Source organism: Paroedura picta, chromosome 4, assembly GCF_049243985.1.
Source record: "Paroedura picta isolate Pp20150507F chromosome 4, Ppicta_v3.0, whole genome shotgun sequence".
NCBI lineage: Eukaryota > Metazoa > Chordata > Lepidosauria > Squamata > Gekkonidae > Paroedura > Paroedura picta.
The window spans coordinates 75,790,929-75,812,263 of NC_135372.1; the positions used below are offsets into that span (position 1 = coordinate 75,790,929).

At 39.5% G+C, this 21,335-nt stretch overlaps 1 protein-coding gene across 4 annotated transcripts; it reads right to left on the minus strand.

Moving 5' to 3' along the window:
• Positions 1–516: 516 nt before the first annotated feature.
• USP1 (ubiquitin specific peptidase 1) lies at positions 517–16,036 on the minus strand. Of its 4 annotated transcripts, none has more exons than XM_077333514.1 (9): positions 15,496–16,036; positions 13,508–13,745; positions 11,333–11,456; positions 8,363–8,458; positions 7,957–8,117; positions 6,708–7,405; positions 5,290–5,454; positions 3,844–4,045; positions 517–1,564 (listed from the first exon to the last, which is right to left on the minus strand). In XM_077333514.1, the coding sequence occupies exons 2-9, from the start codon at positions 13,675–13,677 to the stop codon at positions 841–843; spliced, it is 2,340 nt and encodes a 779-aa protein (XP_077189629.1). In that variant the 5' UTR covers positions 13,678–13,745; positions 15,496–16,036; the 3' UTR covers positions 517–840. The 4 variants fall into 4 exon arrangements, with proteins under 4 accessions (XP_077189629.1, XP_077189627.1, XP_077189628.1 ...); XM_077333512.1 differs by having other exon boundaries at positions 15,395–16,034; XM_077333513.1 differs by lacking the exon at positions 15,496–16,036 and adding an exon at positions 14,205–15,373.
• Positions 16,037–21,335: the final 5,299 nt, after the last annotated feature.

Genomic DNA, 21,335 nt, shown 5'->3' on the forward strand with positions numbered 1-21,335 from the left:
ATATGAAACAGTGGATGACATTATGACTACTTAATAATTCAGTAGAATACAGCTACATTGATTTCCAGATACTAATAAATTATCATGGTAGAAATACCTAATACTGTAGAAGGAGATTGTGCCACACCAGTTACTATATTCCTATAGATGAGTAAAGAAGGAACTCCTGGATAAGTCAATGAATAAACTCTGTTTCCTAGCTACTTCACATTTTCTGTAATATTAAATACACAAGAACAGTTTTACAGTTCCAAGTGGGGCAAGGACATGGCTCTAATGCAAGTCAAAGACCAGCTAGCACTGCCACAGCAAATGGAACTTCCTACTTCCTTTATTTTGAAGCCAGTATCTTTGAATAGGCTGCAAGTTTTGGCAGATGGATCACCTTTAATCTTTATTTTTCAGCTCCAAATCAAACTTGTATGCAGCATTTTCATTTGTTGGATAAAAAGGTTCTATGGAAAATGGACACTGCTTCTCTGCAGCTTGAGTAGTTTCACTAAAAAGTACTCCACATTAAGCTTGAATAAGTGTTTATTTACAAAAAGCAGGCTGACTTTTTCATAGCAACTACAAATTTATTCTATAGTTAATACAAATTGTCATGGTAGAAAGAAAAGCTAATATACAAATAGTCTGATGGAATTACAACTGCTTCTCAATTTTGCTGTTTATTCAATAGTCTTTTTACAGGTTTGTATAGCTGAAGAATAATTTGCAATGTCCATATAGAAACTACAGAGCATTTTCCACATTTCAAAATACTGCATAGTGCCATATACAAAGGATTCTTCTGCATACATCTGATACAAAACTAGTGCTTACGCTGTCAAAATATCCTCAGTCTACAATTTTCTTATAGAACAGCAGATAAGGAGTGGATGTAGATGATGAAACTGGAGATAGTAAGCTCAGAAAGTCCTTTTCTTCAGTAACCTTCACTTCAGAATCATCAAAAAGCAGCCACTTCCCCTCATATTCTTTCAGACTCTGCATTATATGCACTGCTTTGCTTCCTAGTCCATTTGAAATCATGCCCATTTGATCATGGTGTTCAACCTCCACAGTTCCATTAGCATGGTTCCACTCCGTATTCTTGGCTTCAGAGACCATGTTAGTGACCTTCCCACAATGGGTCTTGTTGCTGAGCAAGTCACAGGTGGACTTACATTTTTGTCCTCCAAGAAGTCCAACAGCTTCTATATTCTTTTTGTTTATTTCTTTATTAGATCGTGTAGTACCATTAACTCTAAAGGAGACCTCACCATCATCATAGTCCTCAGCTACTGTTCTCGCTTCTTGCTCATTCAGTGGCTCCGAGTGAATCATTTCACATGGTGGATCAATGATGAAATTCTCCTTGTTTAACTCTAAACTGGTAATATTTGTAATTTTAACAGAGGCTGTATAGTGCCCACTGCTGATTGTAATGCCACTGTGCATGACTACAGCAAACAGTCCATAGATTTCATTGCCTGGCTTTATGCTCCAGTCATCCAAAGACAGCTTGAGAGGTGTCAGTAAAGGAGTATTTATCTTGGAAAGTCCACCATAACAATCAAACCTTCAGGAGAAAAATGATGCAGTTAAAAATTATTTTTAGTATAAACCAAATAATGTTTAATAACTAGGGTAGACTAAAACTGTTGGATTCAGCTCAGGGGGAGGAGACTGCTGTTGGATAATGCAAACTAAGCTAACCAGTGTTGAGACTGAACAATAGCAACTTTGTTTTTACTATGTTTCCATGGGCCATTTATCTAGTAAACAATAATATCTGGAAGAAGTTGTGAATTTCTAAAGGCTAAATGAACATGACCTGCAGAGATTGTCTGCTCAATGAGAACAAAGTGTCCATTGCATTTCCTTTCAATAACTTTATCACAATAATTCAGTAAGGAATATTCATAAATATTCAAGGCTCAAAAATGAAAAGTTCACTAAAAAGCTGTAGACAATCGGTGCAGTTTCTTCAAGGGCCATAAATCAGTTTGCTTTAAAACATCACAGGACCCTGGAAGCAGGACTGTACAAATTGAGAAGGTGATACAAAATTTTCATCACAGACCCTGGAGAGCTGCTGTGACAGTACTGACCTTGAAAAGACCAACAGTCTGATTCCGTATAAGGCAGCTTCATGTGTGCCAATATAAAGTAAGCTACATGTAACATTTAGGTCCTGGCCTCAAAGTACTTATAAGCTTACACGTAACCAGTTAAGTACTCCCATATTTATTACTGTGCAATTATTTTTTTTCAGAGTAGCATGAGTCCTTAGAAAAGGCTTTTTGTATGATTACGTGGAAGGGAAAACTATATTAACAGATGAAGAAGCATTCACTACCTATGAAATCACTTTTCTTCTATAGTGACATTGGTTTCAGAAGCTTTCTCGTAATTTAATAGGATGAATATGTATATTTGATGTTTTTAAAATCCTATTTGGATTTTCAGTATGAATTGAGAAATGATGCAAGGAGAATCTTGGTTTTTTTTAATAACTTGCATTTCTAAAAATCAGATATTTAATATTTAAGAGTATACACTAGTTAGATAATTGACGTATTATGAAAAAGCTAAAGACATACAAATTAATACAGCTAGAAAGTGACAGTCACTATAAAAATGGGTGGAAATTTCAAGCAGGGACCTACCAATCAATGCATTAGGAATAAATGCCTTAAACTGTATGGCAGTGACACTGCTCTTGTTGGTAGCTTTTTAGCATCCCACATATTTTGCAAGAAGGACTGAGACAGAGGACACTGACTTGTTTTTTGGCCCAAGTATATCTGACTAGTTTGAAAAGTGCTATAAGCAGAGTGAGAGAGAATAACTTCTACATCATTTTTCATTGCTACAATAATAAAGCTAAGCATTGGAAATAAAAGTAATGCCCAACAACAAAGGAACTTGGGATGTAGACACTACAAATTAATTAGCAATCTATATTTGAGGATCAGGAGAGGCCAAGATGACAGCCAGCATAAGTAAGTGGAAACCTATGCCACACTTTATCAAGACCTAATAATTCTAAAGGGCTTGTCCTTAAACAGTGTAATTTTTTTTTCTAGATTGATTAATATGGACCTTATAAACTTCTTACAATTTATCTGGTGTGGAACTCCAGGTCCATATGAAGAAAAATTACTGATGCTGAACAAAAAATATTTGCTTATCAGTAAAGCATTGATCAGGCTTATAATGCTTTGCTTGAAAAGTGAACAAATTAAATATCCTACATCTGATCTTATTTTTTTTGAGCACCAGTTAAGATTAATATTTTAAAAGATTAGCAGATGAAGAAAAACTTAATTCCTTTGAGCAGTGTTCCTAATTGACAACTGTCTAGCTCTAGTTTTCCGGCCCACTTGTCTTTTTACCTAATTGGATAGACTAAACACAAAATGAGAGAATTTAGTAGTCAGTACTTTTCCTACAAGGCATCAGTGCTAGGAAAATGCTGGCTTCTGATGGAACTAATGGGGAAATTAAAAGAGTTTTAAAATAGCTCTAATTTTGTTTACAGATCAATAAAGTATGAGCACAGCCTGTGTAAGCATGTGGGTAGTTCTGTAGTGAGCTAGAAAAGGGTAACATGAATAAGCTATATAAGCTGACATTATTTCCAAACCATACATGTTCACTGTATATTTCTTTACAGTTAAAGAAATATTAATTCCATTGTATGTTTTGGGATGGCAAAAATGGCTCATGTTCCAGCCTTCTTAAAAGTTAAATTCAGTCCCATTTTATTAATAATTAGTAAATATTAGCATATACTCAGGAAAAATTTTACTTCCAGGAATGGGGATTTTTGTATGGTTTATTCACAATACTCACTCTAAGCCAGTAGCAGCAAAACACTTCAAGTGAATTGTTATAACTTCAGGCATTTTATCAAATAAAAGGCTACGTTCAGCTTCTGTGTAATGACAACAGTTTTCACAGAAATATTTATCTTCTCCCACAATTCTCTCCACTGAAGCAAACTGTGAAATTGCCCATTGCAGAGTCTTCACTTCTGTTTTAGGCTCTGGAGAAACTTCAAAAGAAACCCAAAGATTTGTGTCCTTTCAGTATTAACCTTTTAAATACATTTCATCAGAACTTATGTTTATGACACAATAGTTGTACAGCAGTGGTAATGTTTGCCTTAAAAAGTACCAATATAATGAAGTTATATATTAAATATACATTAATGCCAAGTTTCTAAACTCGAAACTATTAAAAACAGTGCCAGGGGATTATCTACTCCATACCAAAGCAGCAGCCTTCAGTTGATGTTTCAGGATAAGAAGGAACCCTCCTTACATTATGTAAGAGGCTTTTTTTTAAGTAGGAAAGGGACAGGATTGCCATCAATGTCTAGAGCCCTATCTTCACAGACAAGAATGCATTTGCTAAGACCACGTGAAACTTTTGTGTTGCAAAAGATGCTATTTTTCCCCATCGCAATCGCTACAAGTTATAATGGAAATCAAACTACAAATAAGGCAAAACTAGGATACATTATGAGGGTTAAAACAAAGAACTAACCTACTGGAACACATTATGCCCATTGTCCATAAAATGGGTTTTAGATGGAAATGTTGTTTATATTTGCTTCGACTTCACAATGACCCATTATGCACGGGCCGGAATGCCCATGCTGGTGGCAGCAGGGCAGTGGGGAAAATCCCCAATTATGAATGCCTCGGCCACCAGCGCAGGCATGGCCTGGGCCAGGGCAACAGAAGGCCCACGCTATGCAAACGTGGGAACTTCCGGGATATGCATAATGTGCATAATGACAGCATGGGCCTTTCAGCCCGCCCGGCCCCAACCTACGGTGTCCCTGTAGGACACTGCACACCCCTGCGTGCTCTGCGGAGGTGGCAGAGGCATCCCCCTGCCCCCGCCATAGCATGTGGAGGGGGCCCAGCTCCCCCACTCCCCCCCCCCGGCTGCTGCCACTTACCTTGCCTGGCAGCGTCCCGGGCTTCCTGGCCCCGTCGCAAAGCGTGTGTGCGCGCACTACACCGGGGCAGTCCTGTACGTCCCACCCCCGTGCATACATGGGGAACAGCAGGGCATCCTGCCGCAACGGCACGGCAGTAACACATAGTAGGTGCCGGGTGCCGCTGTGCATAAAGGGTCAATGAGTGGGGAACATATACACATAAATTCCATAGTAGTTAAACAGGTTAAATTGAAACTTTTACCAAGTAATTTCTAGCTTGAAGTCTTCAATATGATAGACCAAAAGCATATAAAATTTCTTAAATTCTTTACTATGATTCAACTTACTTTCAGAATTCTCTTCCACTTTTGAGAGTTCATCTTTTTGCACAGGCACGCTGATATCTTGGAAATCTTCCCTTCTCTCAGTGAAACATTCACATTCTAAGCATCGTGTTCGCAATACCAGCTGACCCTGGAAGAGCTTCTCAATTAAATTAAAGTTTGGTAGCTCTGCAACAAAACCAAAACACTCATTAGTTAAATTAACTATTAACGAAAGGAAATGAATGATGGAGACTGAACGTAAAATATTCTTGGAAGGGTATTCAGTTTCTTTATGCTATATTTTGCCAACCATGACAGGGACTGAGGAGCTCTGAATGTATTCATAAGCACTAACACACACTCACCAGGGCTTTCTGAATGGCCTATTCTTACTGCAAGCTCCTCTTGCTACATCCATAACTACTTCTGAAGATCTCTCATATCTGAGCAGGAGGGGTTGCAGTGGAAAGGAAAAGCTCCACAGTATACTAGAGACCTGGTTTCAGCCTTAGCTCAGCTCAAAATTCCTCACATTCCCCAGAACAAAGCAGAATTACTAAAATAAATTTAGCTTAAAGCAGACGTGAGTTTAAACTTAAATGTTCAACTCATTACCATGATCCCATATTATTCCTGCCTTTCATTTTCACCCTGTTTTTTTTTTTTTGACAGCCCTGGAAGGGTTTCCTGTATGGATGAGAGCCAACAATAAAAAAAAGTTGAGAAAGGCTGCACTAGGTAAATACACCTAAAGGAGAGAGACAATATTAGTCAGTCAAGGAACCACCCTTACTATCTGTCTCCCCATGGTGTCTCACACTTCAGTTCTCTCTAACTTTAGTTCACCTTTCCTTTTGGTGAGGGAAATTCATATTTACTTAAATTACATCTTAATGTTTAAGTAACTATTTTTTCAAGAAACTAAGCTGTATTATTTTCTTGCTGTACTCGCCAACTGAAATCATAATTAATCCAGCAGTGCAATTTGCCACTGTTCAGCTGAACAAAATCAAATAGCAACCAGCCCTGTTCAAAATGTTTCCCCATCTCTTCTCCCCTTCTGGGTAAGAGGTAATGGCTAGGAGTCTACATATTGCAGCACATGAAAGCGCAGAACCCGCTTGTGAAGTCTCTTTCCGTTTCTAGAGTTTAAAAGTCACAAAAGGTAATCAAACAGTGTTACCATATGTTAATTGTATCCTTTCCTGTTTTCTGTAAACCGCCCTGAGCCCTCGTGGTGGGCGGTATATAAATATAATAATAAATAAAATAAATAAATAAATAAATAAACCACCATAGCTCAGCTCCATGATAAACAAGCTGAGAAGACTGCATATAGTAGCAGCTAAGTGCCAGTCACCTTTCCCTGCTGTGGAAGCTGATGGCAAATGAGATCAGCAAGCACTCTTATCACACACACAGAAATATAAATGACTAACCTGTTTTATGCAGCTTTCCAGTTTCCTTTTCATCAGTACATTCCATAGGAGACAAATCATAATATTTTTCCTTTGCTTGGTTACCATTCTCATTCCTGAGAGACACCTCTGTAACTTCAGAAATCTCAGTTTCTTTAATCTGATCTTTGAAACCCTGGTTTGTAGATAACTTTCCCAAACTACAAAATTTAGACAGAATGCTAGGCTGGTTGCCTGATGATTTTAACCAGTTTAATTTAAATCTGGATTTTTTCTGGGTAGTCTTTGTGCATTCATTTTCCATAGGATACTTGATGATAGCTTCTGCTTGATTTTCTGGGTTTTCTTCCAATGCTTTTCTCTTAGATCGAGTCTGTCGTTGATTTTCTTCTGCTCCATTTTTCTCTTTAGACATTTTGTACTTTTTCTTTTCATTGCCATTCTCCATGTCACTTTTCCTTTTTCCACTGCCTTTAGTTTTATATTCATGATCCTCAGTTGCTTGCCAATGTAACATAGTATCAACTTCCACAGGAGTTACAGAATTATCAGTGTTTTGACTAAAGCTATTGTCCAGTTTAGCTGTAGACTCTTCCAGTGGCACATGTTTCAATTCTTCCTTTAAGAGGTGACATGTTTTTTCAATGTGCCCCAATATACACTGTAATACTTCTTGGGCATCATGCTGCAAATACCCCTCATACATAGGGTTGAGTTCCCTATAAAGAACAAATAATTTATATATATTCAAATATATCCAAAAGTCCAATCAATTCAAAAATTTGATGCATATCCCTAAAGTAACAAACAACAACTTTTGTTGAAGTGGCAAAGTTAAATAGGGTTATGCAAATATAACTAAATTTAGTTTGCATCTTAAAAAAATAAATATGCACTCTAAGTACAATTTAGATTGACATTTTTATAAGGCAACTAAACAATTAAAAAATGATGTACCGCACCTCCCACAAAATTATGATTTACAAGCATAAGATAATTTTTTTAAAAAATGGCCTGCTACAAGTAGCTACATATGAAAATATATAGTTTGTGTCTTAACTGGTCATTTCCAAATTTGTATCATGAGAGAGGCTAAGTAAAGACCAATCTGCATCATTGCTGGACTGATTATTCATAGTATCAGAACTTATTAGAAACAAATGATTGAAGGTATGAAATTGTCACCATCTTCATATTTCATTGCATGGTTTTTCCACATTTGGTTCATAAATGGTTGGAGATATTAAAGATTGTTATATATCATTTATACCTCAGTGTGTTTAGTAGTCTTCTTGGTTGAGTAGCAAGTTCATCTGTGTAACTATCTGGATTTAAGAGAAAACTGGCTTGAAGTTGCTCAACTGAAACAATCAAGGAGTGTAAACTGCAGACTAATTCATAGCTTGCAAGAGAATCTTCTTTAATAATCCCCTGTAATAACAGAGAGAAGTACTGTTTGTTTTGAAAGTTAACTTTCTTATTATTGTTTAGTTTACTTCTATTACAATGTTACCATATAATAAATGTTTCATATATTTTTCTTTTTGCAATGAGTTAAGATAGATATTAAGCTGTTAAGATGGTGTTATAAAACTTTATAAAAGCCACATATATTTTTAATCTATATGTTCGATGATCTTTCTTAACTAATTAAAACAAAAAGAATTTATTCTCACCTTATCTATTTCCTCCTTTAAGCTTTCCTTTTTCTTTGAAATTATATTAAATAGTAGTTTTACTCCAGTTTTAAAGCCAGGGCAAAAATAGAGCACCTAATTAAGAACAAGAAAAAATACAAAAAAAAATACAGGAAAATGTGAGGAAGATTCTCTTGACATCTTTATATTGTATATATTTACATCGTGCTTGCTTATGACTAGAGATCGTGGTACAAATCTCCACTCCGCCATGAAACCAAACCAATCTTTCCAATATCCCACTTCCTGGGTGATTTTATGAGAATAAAATGGGATAATCCAATACATGGTTCCCTGAGATCCTTCAGGGAAAGATACAATGCAAACACAATTATAAAGGCAGATATATGGTAGCCATGATTCTTCATGGACAGAAGTATGTCCATGAAACTATGCATGTTTCAATTATAAGACAATTAAAAGAGTAATAACCAGGGAAGGCATTTCAACAACCCTGCACTAACTGTACTGGGGCAGTGTGATTCTGGGGCCTTTGGTTACTGACCCGTTAGACCAAGAAGACAACTGGGCTCTCCTCAAGCTTCATATACAGTTTCACACTCACAACTTACACAATTGTTGTTGTTGTTATTATTATTGTTGTTATTCTTTAATTTAATTTAATTGTTTGCTGTTTATAAATAAAATCTAAAGATGGAAGATGTCCTTCCTGTTGAAACATGTATTTTATAGGAAGGACACAGGAAATGAGGGGGGAGAGAATGGAAAGGATACATTCCAGCTTATAATGCTTAATAATTGAATTTAGATGTTCTCATACAGATATCAGTTTTATATAGCAATACAAATTTATTGCTATTAGAAAGTGGGTTTACATAGTTTTATGCACTTAATTCCCCCATATCCTTGTTTTATCAGTTTTGGACAGCAGCATGCTCTAAAAATATCACATCTAAATGTACTAGGCTTCAAAGTTCCCACAATTATTATTACAAGAATTCAATATGGATGTTGTATGGTTATCGTTAATATAAAAAGGAAAACCTTTTTCCTGGAAGGTATGTGCATGAGTAGGCATAGATGGACTAACTGCTTGTGAGTTTACTGTATTTCATGTTTTTAGTTTTGCTAGGATTTGTTTTCTGAGCTTAGGTTTTAATCATACACTGTTTTAAACATATTTCATTTATTTATTAATTGATTTGTAGCCCACCACTCCCATGAAATGGCTTGTGGCAAGTAACTTCATAACAAAAGTTCCACAATAAAACGCCCATTTTCTGCTGCCCCAAAGGGTCAGATCAGAATCAATGGGGTGAAATTAATTCAAAAGGATTTTCAGCTAAACATCCGGAAGAAGTTCCTGACAGAGCGGTTACTCGGTGGAACAGGCTTTCTAGGGAGGTGGTGAGTTCTCCTTTGCAAGTTTTTAAGCAGAGTATAAGAAGGACGGTCTAATAATTAAACCAAACAGAGAAACAGACCTATTCACTGGCAATATGATAAATATATTCATAAAAGAAAGAAAAGTGTCCTATTTTTGTAGTTTTCCTTGTTTATTTATTCTTTAGGACTTCTGTCAAAATGGAATCCAGGTAATATCTGTTTTCAGTGAGATTCCTTATATAACCAGGGAATTGCTGATTGCCACTACGGGATGGTAGGTGAATTTCCTCTAGGCCAGGCTGGATTCTAGAGATTTGGGGGAAGGGGGGGTCAGGATCATGGACATGAAATTGGGATCACTGTGGGTGGGCAGGTAGTTGTGAGTTCCTGCATTGTTTTTATGAATTCTGTAAACCACTGCGAGACATTTGAGAGCAGCGGTATATACATATAAAAATAAATAAATAAATTGTGCAGGGAGTTGGACTAGATGACCATTGAGATCCCTTCCAACTCTATGATTCTGTGATCACAGTAAAAACACATTCCCAGCGGTGAAAAATAGATGTAAGCCTATTTTACTGTATTTTAGGTACCAGGCTGAAACATTTTTTACTCAGGCTTAATTAATTTTTTTTGTTATTATTATTATTTTAGCTCACCCTTCCAAGTTGCTAAAGGGTAGATAACAATATTAATAAAAACATCATACCAAATATCTTAAAAGCATTATTAGTCTGAATCTAAGTGTCCCCAACTAATATTTATCCCAGATTGGTGGTGAGGGATTTGTGATCAGGAGCTGATTTTACTTTCTCCTTTCTCAGTGGCGATTTCGGTCTTCATTGGGGTTTAATAGTGTTAATTTAATATTTCAAGACAGCCAGGTTGGTGTAGTAGTTAAAAGCAATCTGGCAAGCCAGGTTTGATTCCCCACTTCTCCACATGCAGCCAGCTCAGTGACCTTGGGTTTGTCACAATCCTGTTAGAGCTATTCTCATAGAACCATTCTGTCAGAGCTCTCTCAGCTCCACCTATCATTGAGCTTCTGTTGTGGGGAGAGGAAGGAAAGGTGACTAAGTCATTTTGAGATTTAGAGTAGGGTGTAAAAACCATTTCTTTTCCTTAATTATAAGCTCTCTAAATCAGGACAAAGGTGGCATAGATATCTCTTAAATTAGTACATCCCAAATGAAAACAATGGCTCTTCAAAATGCTGGACTTTGGTAGAATTCTAGCCATATTAGATAAATCACTTCATATTAAACTCTTTAGTATTAGTATCACTAGAGAATCCTGTATTTTAATCTGTATAGTACTTTAAATTTTTGTGCACAACATCCATTTGTTACATAAAACTACATCAAGATATAACTGAGAAGGCACTATTGCTTTTTAAAATGTCAGTTTAAGCATTCTAGCACCTTACAGTAATTGTTATGGGACTCATTTAAGTCAGAAAAATTGTTTTCTATTGGATATTAATGTCTCATCAATTTGCACTATCAAGCATACAAATTCTAAGAAAGCAAGTTTTATTGTTGTTGTTTCATGCAATGTGTTTTAGCAAGCTATTTCACAATACTAATATTATGAATTTACCTGAAGAATGCTGTTCAAATAGCAAGTGTTGCCAAGATTGTTCAAGCCCACAAAAGGCAACATGTTCATTTTCTTCTCATAGCAGTCGGGTGAAAGTGCCCGTGTCGCAGGAACTACCTGGTCACTATTATTCAAAGAAAATGTTCAGAAGACATTTAATTGTGAAGTGCAACTGCACACATGGTTTTTAAAAAGTGTCCTCAGTTTTAAAATGAAAAATGCTAATTTATAAAATACTAATATTTACTTAAGCACTTTAAAGTATATGTATTAGAGATCACAAACAGTAGTTTCTATAGAAATATTTAAGATGTTTCTTAAGTAGGCATCAACACCAATTACAGTTTTTACTTGATATTAAAATCACTTTTAATATACAGTGAACATTTTAAAATCAATAATTATTTTGATACCTAGAGAATTATTACTTGTACATGTTCTATCAGCAAATAAACTTTTGAATTAAACATCTAGCGAGACTGTCTGCATAGGCCAAGCAACAGTGAGTATGTGTGTGTGTGTTTATGTTTATTATTTACTAGCAGATAAGCCCGTTGTATTCCAAATACAACAGACTCTAGCCCCTTTCCAGCAGCGGAGGCAGCGCAAAGAGTGTGCAGGTGGCCGCAGAATGTTGGGGGAAAGCAGCAGCCATTCTCCCCTCCCTCTCTGGCTTCCTCCAGAGCCCCATGTGGCAGCAGGGAGGGAGCCACGGGTCTTTGGGAGGGGGGGATGCAGCGGCCATTCCCCCCTCCGGACCCTGCAGAGCGGCGCGGAGGCAGTAGGCATTCCCCTCTCCCTCCTTGGCACCTTGTTGAGTCCCGCAGAGAGATAAGCAGGCTGGTGGGCAATGGCGCGGCCGTCTGGATTCCTGCATTCAAGGCATATGAGTTGAGGGATAGAGGCTGGTGAGAGAGGGCAGAAGCTATAGGGGCCAAGCCAATCAGGGTGCCCTGATTGGCCCTATTCCAACTTGGACACCCCGGACATGCTCCACACCCTCAACCAGTTTCACAAATATGAAGAGGAACCATAGGTAAGGATTATATTTATATACCATCCTCCCCGGAGGCTCAGGAGCATTAAGTCAATGATGTACTATCTGTAAGCAGTAGCCCTCTTGGGCAGAGCACCTCTCTAGACTCTGGGCCAATCAGAAAGCACACAGCTTCCCGATTGGCTCGGTCCCACTACAGGTCAGCCTCAACAGCCACGCCCAGGAGAGCTCTGGTGAACTTGCCACCAACTGCACTACTGCCCCCCACGCAGAGAGCCCACTGGAGGGCTGGTGAGTCCAGGGAGGAGGGCTGATTAGCCTGGAAAGCCCCCTGGACTGCAAAGCCCTCCTGTGGCCTTGCCGTCTGGCAGGGACATGCAGTGGCCCTCTGGGGGGTGCCAGGAAGGGAAACTGGGCTTCCCGCCACCGCCTCCGTGGGGCTCAGTCAGCTGGCAGGGAGAGGCGGCGGCTCTCTGGGGAGTTGCAGGGATGCAAACGGGCATGCCCGTCGCAGGATGCATTGCCACTCAGTGGGGCCCCACCGCTGGCGCTCTGCCTTTTATGAACATAATTAGTTAATTTTAGTTAATTTTTAAGTGTTTGTCCCCCAACAAATTGCCTGAATGACCTTTTTAACACTTCATAAAAGGATTTTCCCACACTGAAATTCTTGTGAAGTACAGCAGCCAGCTCTTATGCCCATGCTCACATGTATAAGACTAAGACCATTAATACAAAGAACAAACATTAAGGAAAACCTTGAAAATGAACATTATTACCCAAAGCTGAGTATTCCATGAGCAAGTATCAATTATGAAAACAAGATGTATCTCATTCCAACTTTATTAAGAACAAATATATTATTATGTTTTTATTGTAAACCCCCAAAAGCCAGCTGATCTCAGAGTGGCAGCATATAAGTCAAATAAATAAATAAATAAATAATATTGCAGAAGAATGCCCATAATGACCACAATCATACTTAATATTGCTATGTAATTCTCTTTTGGAAATCAGACTAGAAGATACTGGATTCCAAATGAGATCAGGTAATTGTGTTGGTTTATAAAGTACTGTATTTTCCAAAGGCCTTTATGCAGAACTATCATAAATATAAAAGGGAAAACCTACAATAATCTGATATTGTATAAGAAATTACATAATAAACTCTTACATACATTTCAGAACAGACATATTCTGAAGGCTTTTGTTCATTTTCTTGAGATTCTGTAAAATCCAGTGCTCTTTTTGTTTCCCGTTTATGAAAAAACTTCAGTGACAGTCTGCTTTTTTTTGATGGAGTACCTCTTGAAAGTTCATTACTGTCATATGGTAATACACCTGGCATTTTTGCACTCACAAGTATAATAAGGACAGAATTCAGCCTTGAAAGAGAATTGTAGTCTATGCTGGTTCCTGTTGAAGTATATAAAATACCACAGCTATGTTTTATAAGAGGTGGCATGCATTGCAATGACCATGTCAAGAGAGTAACTGCAAGCACAGATAGATGGATGTTCTCATATTATTACTAGCACATGTGTAACTCAGATCATCCTTACTGTTCAGGACAAAAACATTCTGTCTCTTAGAAGGAATTGTAAGTATTAAAGTTTCAGGTTAGGACAGGTGTTGTTTGGATGTCAACCACTAAAGATATGAAAAATGAAAACAGTGCAGGAGTCAGGACAATTAATCTTTTGGCTGTGAATATGTTTATAACAAGTATGTTTAACAAGTACATCCAAGTAACCTAGTTTATAATTTGGGTTAAAAATTCCTAGAACAGTTTTAATACAATTTCTTTTGATAAGGCAGCTGTAAATTAATATGTAATTTTACCTACTTCACTGCATCAATAAGTACAGCACTTACCATAATGGTGCAACAAGGAGAAAAGCGAAGGCACAGATAACCCTTGAGGACTCCAGTTACAAATCAAGGTACATGGGTAGTTGGGTAACTTGTGATAAACTCTCCTGTTGTCAGTGCAGTAATACGGATAGGAAAGAATGCTGCACTCCAGCAATTTCTATGGCTCATTCTACTTTTTCAGCAACTGCTTTGTCATGATAGGCATTCCCTCTAACAAAAAAGTTGGTAGCCTTTGCAGATTGCTATAACAGCACAACAGAACATAGAGAGGTTTTTGTATACCAGGGAAAATCCAAGCCATGCAAATAGGACTTTCTTCATTCATATTGGATGGGGAAGGATTCCTCCTCCCAAAACAGAATGAGAGAATCTACGTATGTGCGCCTATCCCGCTGCTCCTAGCCAATACTGACAACAGCAGACAAACTTTTTCTGCCTCTTGATGGACCGAAGGAAACAAGCTATAGCGAAGTAGGATGGTAGGAAAGATAAGGATCAAACTGCTTAACCCCATTCCCTTCCACAACAACAAAGGCAAGTTCAGGCTTCGTTTCTAACAGCGTAAAGTCACCTAATCCTGCGGGGCAGTTTATTCGAAGCAATGGAAGGAAGAAGAGATGCAAAACTAGTATGATGTACAGAATTCAAAAGAACCCGTGGCGCCTTAGGGACTAACCATCCGAGCCCCTGCTTTTTAAACCGAACCCAGCCATCTCAGAAGCAAGTGGGCTCCGACTCGAGACTCCGCACGATGGCAAATTGGCCCAGAGCCTTGTGACGCCTGAACATTTTGCTCTGTATGGCTAACCCTGTGGAATTCATATACAATTCCAAACACCCCGGAACAGTTCGGCAAGAATTCCCGCTACAGGATGTGAAGGGTCTGGATGCGGTTAAGCACGCAGAGACACAGCCGCCCACCACCGAAAACCCCGAAGGCAGAGCCCTGCGCGGGGGAAGGAAGCGAAGGCTTCAGCCACGCAGGCTGTCTCTTCTCCGGGGCGATCGCCCCCGACCCAGAGCCGCTTCCCAGCGCACTAGACGGCTGGTCCCTATTTGCGGCGCCCAATCCCGGCACGAAGCTCCCAGTGCAGGAACTGGGCGGGAAGTTGAATTCCGTGCTGCAGGCGCTGCACAGCGGCCGAGGGGGAGTCCCCCTGTGCCCCCCCCAGGGGGAGGGGAAGGGTCACCTCAGAAATCCATTCGCGGGGCGGAGGATGAGCCGAGCCTGGCAGCAGCAGCAGTTCCAGTTCGGTCCCGCTAATTCGGAGGGTCGGCCGCAACTTCTCACCCGCTACATCTTCTTTCTCTGGCAGCTTCCAGCGGAGGGGGGAGACAGAGGAGGAGGATACCCCAGCACCTCACCTCTGTAGTTGCTATGGCGATTGTATGGGGCGCTCCAATCTCAGTCTCCCCCCACCCTCCGAGGAAACTTGGCGCGATCCGCACAGCGCCAGGACCCTCTTTTTAGACGACTTCTCGCGCCTTAAACCATTGAGATGTCAACGCAAATGCCGGTTTAAAAATAAAAGCTCCGCCAACTCCAGGAAAACGTGTGCAAGGGACATTAAGTACATCTCCACACGTTAATAGTGCCGCTGCCTTTTTGACTTAACAGCAATGTAACAGCTGTAGCCCTCATCCGCCTTTTTAGATTCAGGCATTTGTTAAGACAGCTGTCAGGGACTTCAGCAAGGCACTCGCGTGCAGCACTAGAGGCCTGAGAGAATGAATTAAGCCTGCGCGATAGTTAAAAGATAAGAGGCGGAAAAGTAAGGCTAATACCGGCTACACCCGCCCCGTTTCATAGTTGAACCAATTACGCCATGCTTTGTTAGCCAATCGTTTTCCAACTTTAGCCGGAGGAACGCGCTGTTTAAATCGGGACGGGGTAACGGTTCCTAGGATTCAAACGGTTAGCCCGTGTTGGTGAAAGATTTATTCAGCGCGTGAGCTTTCGAGTGCAAGCACTCTTCCTAGGAGAGGGTGTGTTCAAGCGTGCTATTGGACTCAGGAAAGGGCGCGGGAACTCGCAAAGAAGTGAAATTTGCCTCTGAAACTTCGGCTCATGCTTTATGCAGTGAATATAAGAAAAATGTAATTAGCAAATGTTTCAAAGACATTTAAAGGTTTGCTGCTACAGAAACGTGATAGAAGCATTAAACTTGAGAAAGATATCTGTTGTCTTTCATTTTAATCATATTTTATTTATTTATTTTGTTTATATGCCACTCTGCTGGCCAGCCTGCTCACAGCAGTGTACAACATCAAAACTGATAACAATGATATAAGTTAAAAACATTTTAAAACCACTTAAAGTTAGCATCTATAATCAACAGCAACATCAGTTATAACTATTATTTCTAGCACACTCCTTATCAGTAGGCATTTCCAGATTACAATATTATTGTGGGAGTGTCTTTGCAGGGGGACCCATTAGATTTATATTTAATCCTGTGTGTATAATTTTCTCTAGTTTAATGGGAGATAATTTTAGTAAAAATCCATATCCTAGCACTAATTAGCACAGCTTCCAGAGCTATTATTGTTGGGGTAAATTTTGATGCTCCGTAATTATGATGGGGCATAATAGACTATTTTTGAGACCGGAGTTATTGTTCTCCAAGATCTGCCTTCACCAGGCTGCTATAACCAGTCTTTGCCCTGACCTGAATCGCTCAGTCTTGTCAGATCTGGGAAACCAAGCAGGACTGGCGTTGATCAATATTTGGAAGAGAAATTACCAAGGAATACCGGGGTTGTGACAGGGAGCCAGGCAATGGCAATCCACCTCTGAAGGACTGTTGTGAAAATCTTGTGAGGTCATAAATCAGCTGTGACTTGATGGCAAAAAGCACTTAGCAGGGTTGTTGTGAGAAAATGAGCAGGAGGAAGAAGTAATCTGCTTTAGGTCCCATTGGAGAGAAAGGTGGGGTATAAATGATAAAAATAAAATAAATCCTGGTAATGACATCCTGCTCAAACAATAAAATGCCACAGTACCCTTATCTGCTGCCATTCACTACTGCATTTTTTCAGGTCTCCTTCCTAAACACTGGCTGACTTCCAGTGACCCTCCAAGCTCTCTCTCTCTCTCTCTCTCTCTTTTGTGATCCTTTTCTTTCCCCAGTGGTTCCCTCCCTTTCTATTGCTACAACCCCAATATTTCTACTTTTAGTCATGCCTATGTTAAAGGCAGTTCTATATTTACACATTCTGTGTAGAAATATCCTTTTATAAATCCCAAAGCACCCCCAAAACCCACCCCACCCACAGAAATCAAAATAATGGTTTGGAAGAAGTGATTAAGAAAAGGAAGAAGGATGCTTTGGGATGATCCTGTGTTGAGCAGGGAGTTGGACTAGATGGCCTGTATGGCCCCTTCCAACTCTATGATTCTATGAAGTGAAGGTAAAAGGGAAAAAAAAGATCAAAGTCCCCCAGTCAAACCGTTGATGTCCTACAAGCTGCCAGAGCAAGCTCAGCTTGCAGTACACATTTGCAAAAGGTAATGCAGCAATTGGTTGGAGCAGGCTTTTATTTCAATTACGGTGTATAGCCGCATATAAGCTGAGGAGGACCTTTTCAGTGCGAAAAAAGGTGCTGAAAAAAACTAGGCTTATACGCTTGTATATATGGTGCCCAATATTGACTTTTAGTTTATTTTAATTTTTAAAGTTATATTTTATAATGCTTTTCCTTTATGCTTAGTATTTTATGATGTAATATTTGTGACAAAAAGCTTTGAGGTCCATGATAAAAGAATTTTCTAGAAAGAAATGTATAAAAAAGACAATGCTGAGGAAGAGTTGAAGAAATTAAATAGATATTAGCTGCCTCCACTAGATGGTGCTTGGACGTTCTGATTCCAAACATATATTTTGAAAATCTCTTTGATTTTAACAGAAGGTGCATATAAGCAGGGTTAATATTATAACATTAGTTAATAATCTATCAATCTTCTGGCAATACTGGGTGAGCCATTCTTGGAAAGACAGTGTAGAAACTGCTGAAGTTCTGAATAACTATTGTGTTCCATCCCCGAAGGAGAAATAGTACAAATTTTCTGTTCCTAACCTCACTATATCTGTAAACATGTTTATCTCAATCGTATTTACTTCCTCCAGAAAATGTTAATAACAACAGACTCTTAACAGCTTAAACTACCAATTAAGTAGTACAGAGTTGTTAGGTTTCCCGTGTACCAAGCAGCAGCTTTTTATACCATTTTAAACAGTGGAAAATACACATTTTTAAAGATTGAGTAAGCGTAGACCTATGTCTATTTAAAAAAACAACTCGAATCTGTTATCAGAACACCACTTGCATCATGTTGCAATGTATTGCAACTGTGTAGATCTGGAGCAACTGTGGCATTAAAAATAATGTTAATGCTGTTGTTCTGACAGGCAAGTGGGATTCTGAAGCAAAATAGTATGTATTGTGGCCAGAATCAATGGTGGGAAATAAATGCAGAAGATTAGGGGCCATTCTGCACAGGGAAAAAAAGACACCAATGCAATGGTAACACTAAATAAAAATGTGCCTCCCGGAATTCCACGCGCGTTGGCTCCTCTGTTACTGTCTTGCGCTTCCTGGCATTTTGGAGGGCTGCTTGAAATGGTGGAAGAGGGGGACGTGGGTACTTACTAAAATTTCACATAAATTGTAAAGCAATGGTAAACCAGTCTTGCTACTGGGCTGTCAGTCATCTTTTAAAAGTACAAGTGTATTTAAAACTGTCTTTGTTTTTCATGCATCATATGATACATATGCATTTAATGCACAGCAATTGTTTTAAGCAGCATATGTTAATTCAGTTTGGGATACATTTTCTCACTGGATTCAGTGTAAATTCAACAGCATGACCAAGGTGTTTGCAGAGCTCACCAGTTGTGCTTATTGCCTGCCCTCCCTCCCTAATGGTCTAGTGTGCTTTAAAGCAGCATCACTGGTGAGAGTTGTAGTTGATCCACTACCTTTTGTCCAAGTCATGCATACCTGGACAACTCAAGAGGCACCCACTGCCTATCCTGGAACATGTTCTGGTCAATGAAGGGACAAAAACAGAGGAGGCTGGGATTACCATGGGAAGAACTCGCAAGACAGAGCTCTTCCACCAGGCATTTGGTTGAGGCTGGGTGGTGGAACATCGATCGTGCTTCCCCCTCAAACTATCCCATCTGTTGTGGGAGGAGGTGTTTCCAAACATTGCATGGTGGGTGGAGGGGGGGGGGTTGTTTTTTTCTGATTTGGTTTTAATTGTATTTTTATTGTTGCGAACTGTCCTGAGTTGGTTGGCCGGGAGGGACGATATATAAGTCCAATAATAAATAAACAAACAAACAAGAGCAAAGTTATTTGCTACGTATTCAAAATCTAGTTCCTGACTTCTCTTGCACATTTTCCAGTGTGGCCAAAATGCAAGTCAGGAACCATGTTCCACTTGCAGCCCTGTGTGTTTTAGATTATTTATTGGCAAACATACAATAAACATTCCTGCAGAATAATTTGTTACTTGAACCTAAGGTGTTCTGGATTATTTCAGTTTATTCATTTCGGAATGAGGCACCTGTCTGCTAAATGCTTGTGGTTTTCCTAGTTGGTGCTTTATGCTTTTAAAGATCTCGACAAAACTATGACTAGTGCTGTCCCTCACTTTTGCTGAACTGTATGTTCCTTTCCAGCAATATGTGGCTCCAGAAATATGTGGGCCGAGAAATTCCAGAAGTACAGGCAGGATTTCGAAGAGGCAGAGGAACTAGAGATCAAATTGCCAACATACGCTGGATCATGGAGAAAGCTAGGGAGTACCAAAAGAACGTCTACTTCTGCTTTATTGACTATGCTAAAGCCTTTGATTGTGTGGAGCACAACAAATTGTGGCAAGTTCTTAAAGAGATAGGAATACCAGAGCATCTTATTTGTCTCTTGAGAAACTTATATGCAGGTCAAGAAGCAACAGTGAGAACCGAACATGGAATCACTGATAGGTTCAAAATTGAGAAAGGAGTTCGGCAAGGCTGTATACTGTCGCCTTGCCTATTTAACTTGTATGCAGAGCACATCATGAGAAAGGCGGGATTAGAGGAGTCACAAATTGGGATCAAGATTGCAGGAAGAAATATAAACAACCTCAGATATGCAGATGATACCACTCTAATGGCAGAAAGTGAAGAGGAACTAAAGAGCCTGTTGATGCGGGTGAAGGAAGAGACTGCAAAAGTTGGCTTGAAACTCAACATCAAGAAAACGAAGATCATGGCTTCCGGCCCTCTCAATTCTTGGCAAATAGATGGGGAAGAAATGGAGATAGTGACAGATTTTATTTTCCTGGACTCCAAGATCACTGCAGATGGGGACTGCAGCAAAGAAATTAAAAGACGCTTGCTCCTGGGGAGGAAAGCTATGGCAAATCTAGACAGCATCCTAAAAAGCAGAGACGTCACCCTGCCAACAAAAGTGCGTCTAGTCAAGGCTATGGTATTCCCAGTTGCAATTTATGGCTGCGAAAGTTGGACCATAAGGAAGGCTGAGTGTCAAAGAATTGAGGCTTTTGAACTCTGGTGCTGGAGAAGACTCTTGCGAGTCCCTTGGACTGCAAGGTGAACAAACCGGTCAGTCCTAGAAGAGATCAGCCCTGACTGCTCCTTAGAAGGCCAGATCCTGAAGATGAAACTCAAATACTTTGGCCACCTCATGAGAAGAAAGGACTCCCTGGAGAAGAGCCTAATGCTGGGAGCGATCGAGGGCAAAAGAAGAAGGGGACGACAGAGAATGAGGTGGCTGGATGGAGTCACTGAAGCAGTAGGTGCAAACCTAAATGGACTCCGGGGAATGGTAGAGGACAGGAAGGCCTGGAGGATCATTGTCCATGGGGTCGCGATGGGTCGGACACAACCTCGTACCTAACAACAACAACAACAATGTTCCTTTCCACACTTAATTTTGCCTTTCCAGCCACAGATCAAAATTGCACTCTCACTCTGCGGTTAATGAATCCGTTGTTGCAGTTATATTGTCTATTGCAATATAATAGAATATTATAAGACATATTCTAATTCAGGGCTGCCCAATGGAGAAATCCTTGGTCCAGATTGACACTCGGGGGGTCGTTCGTCCCTCCGAGTT

Excerpts from the sequence above, each read along its gene's own strand:
- USP1 (XM_077333514.1), bottom strand. The coding sequence starts at position 13,677 with ATGCCAGGTGTATTACCATATGACAGTAATGAACTTTCAAGAGGTACT. Across the intron at positions 7,406-7,956 it reads AGACTACTAAACACACTGAG|GGAACTCAACCCTATGTATG; the intron begins GTATAAATGATA and ends TGTTCTTTATAG. Across the intron at positions 1,565-3,843 it reads TTTGCTGCTACTGGCTTAGA|GTTTGATTGTTATGGTGGAC; the intron begins GTGAGTATTGTG and ends TTTCTCCTGAAG.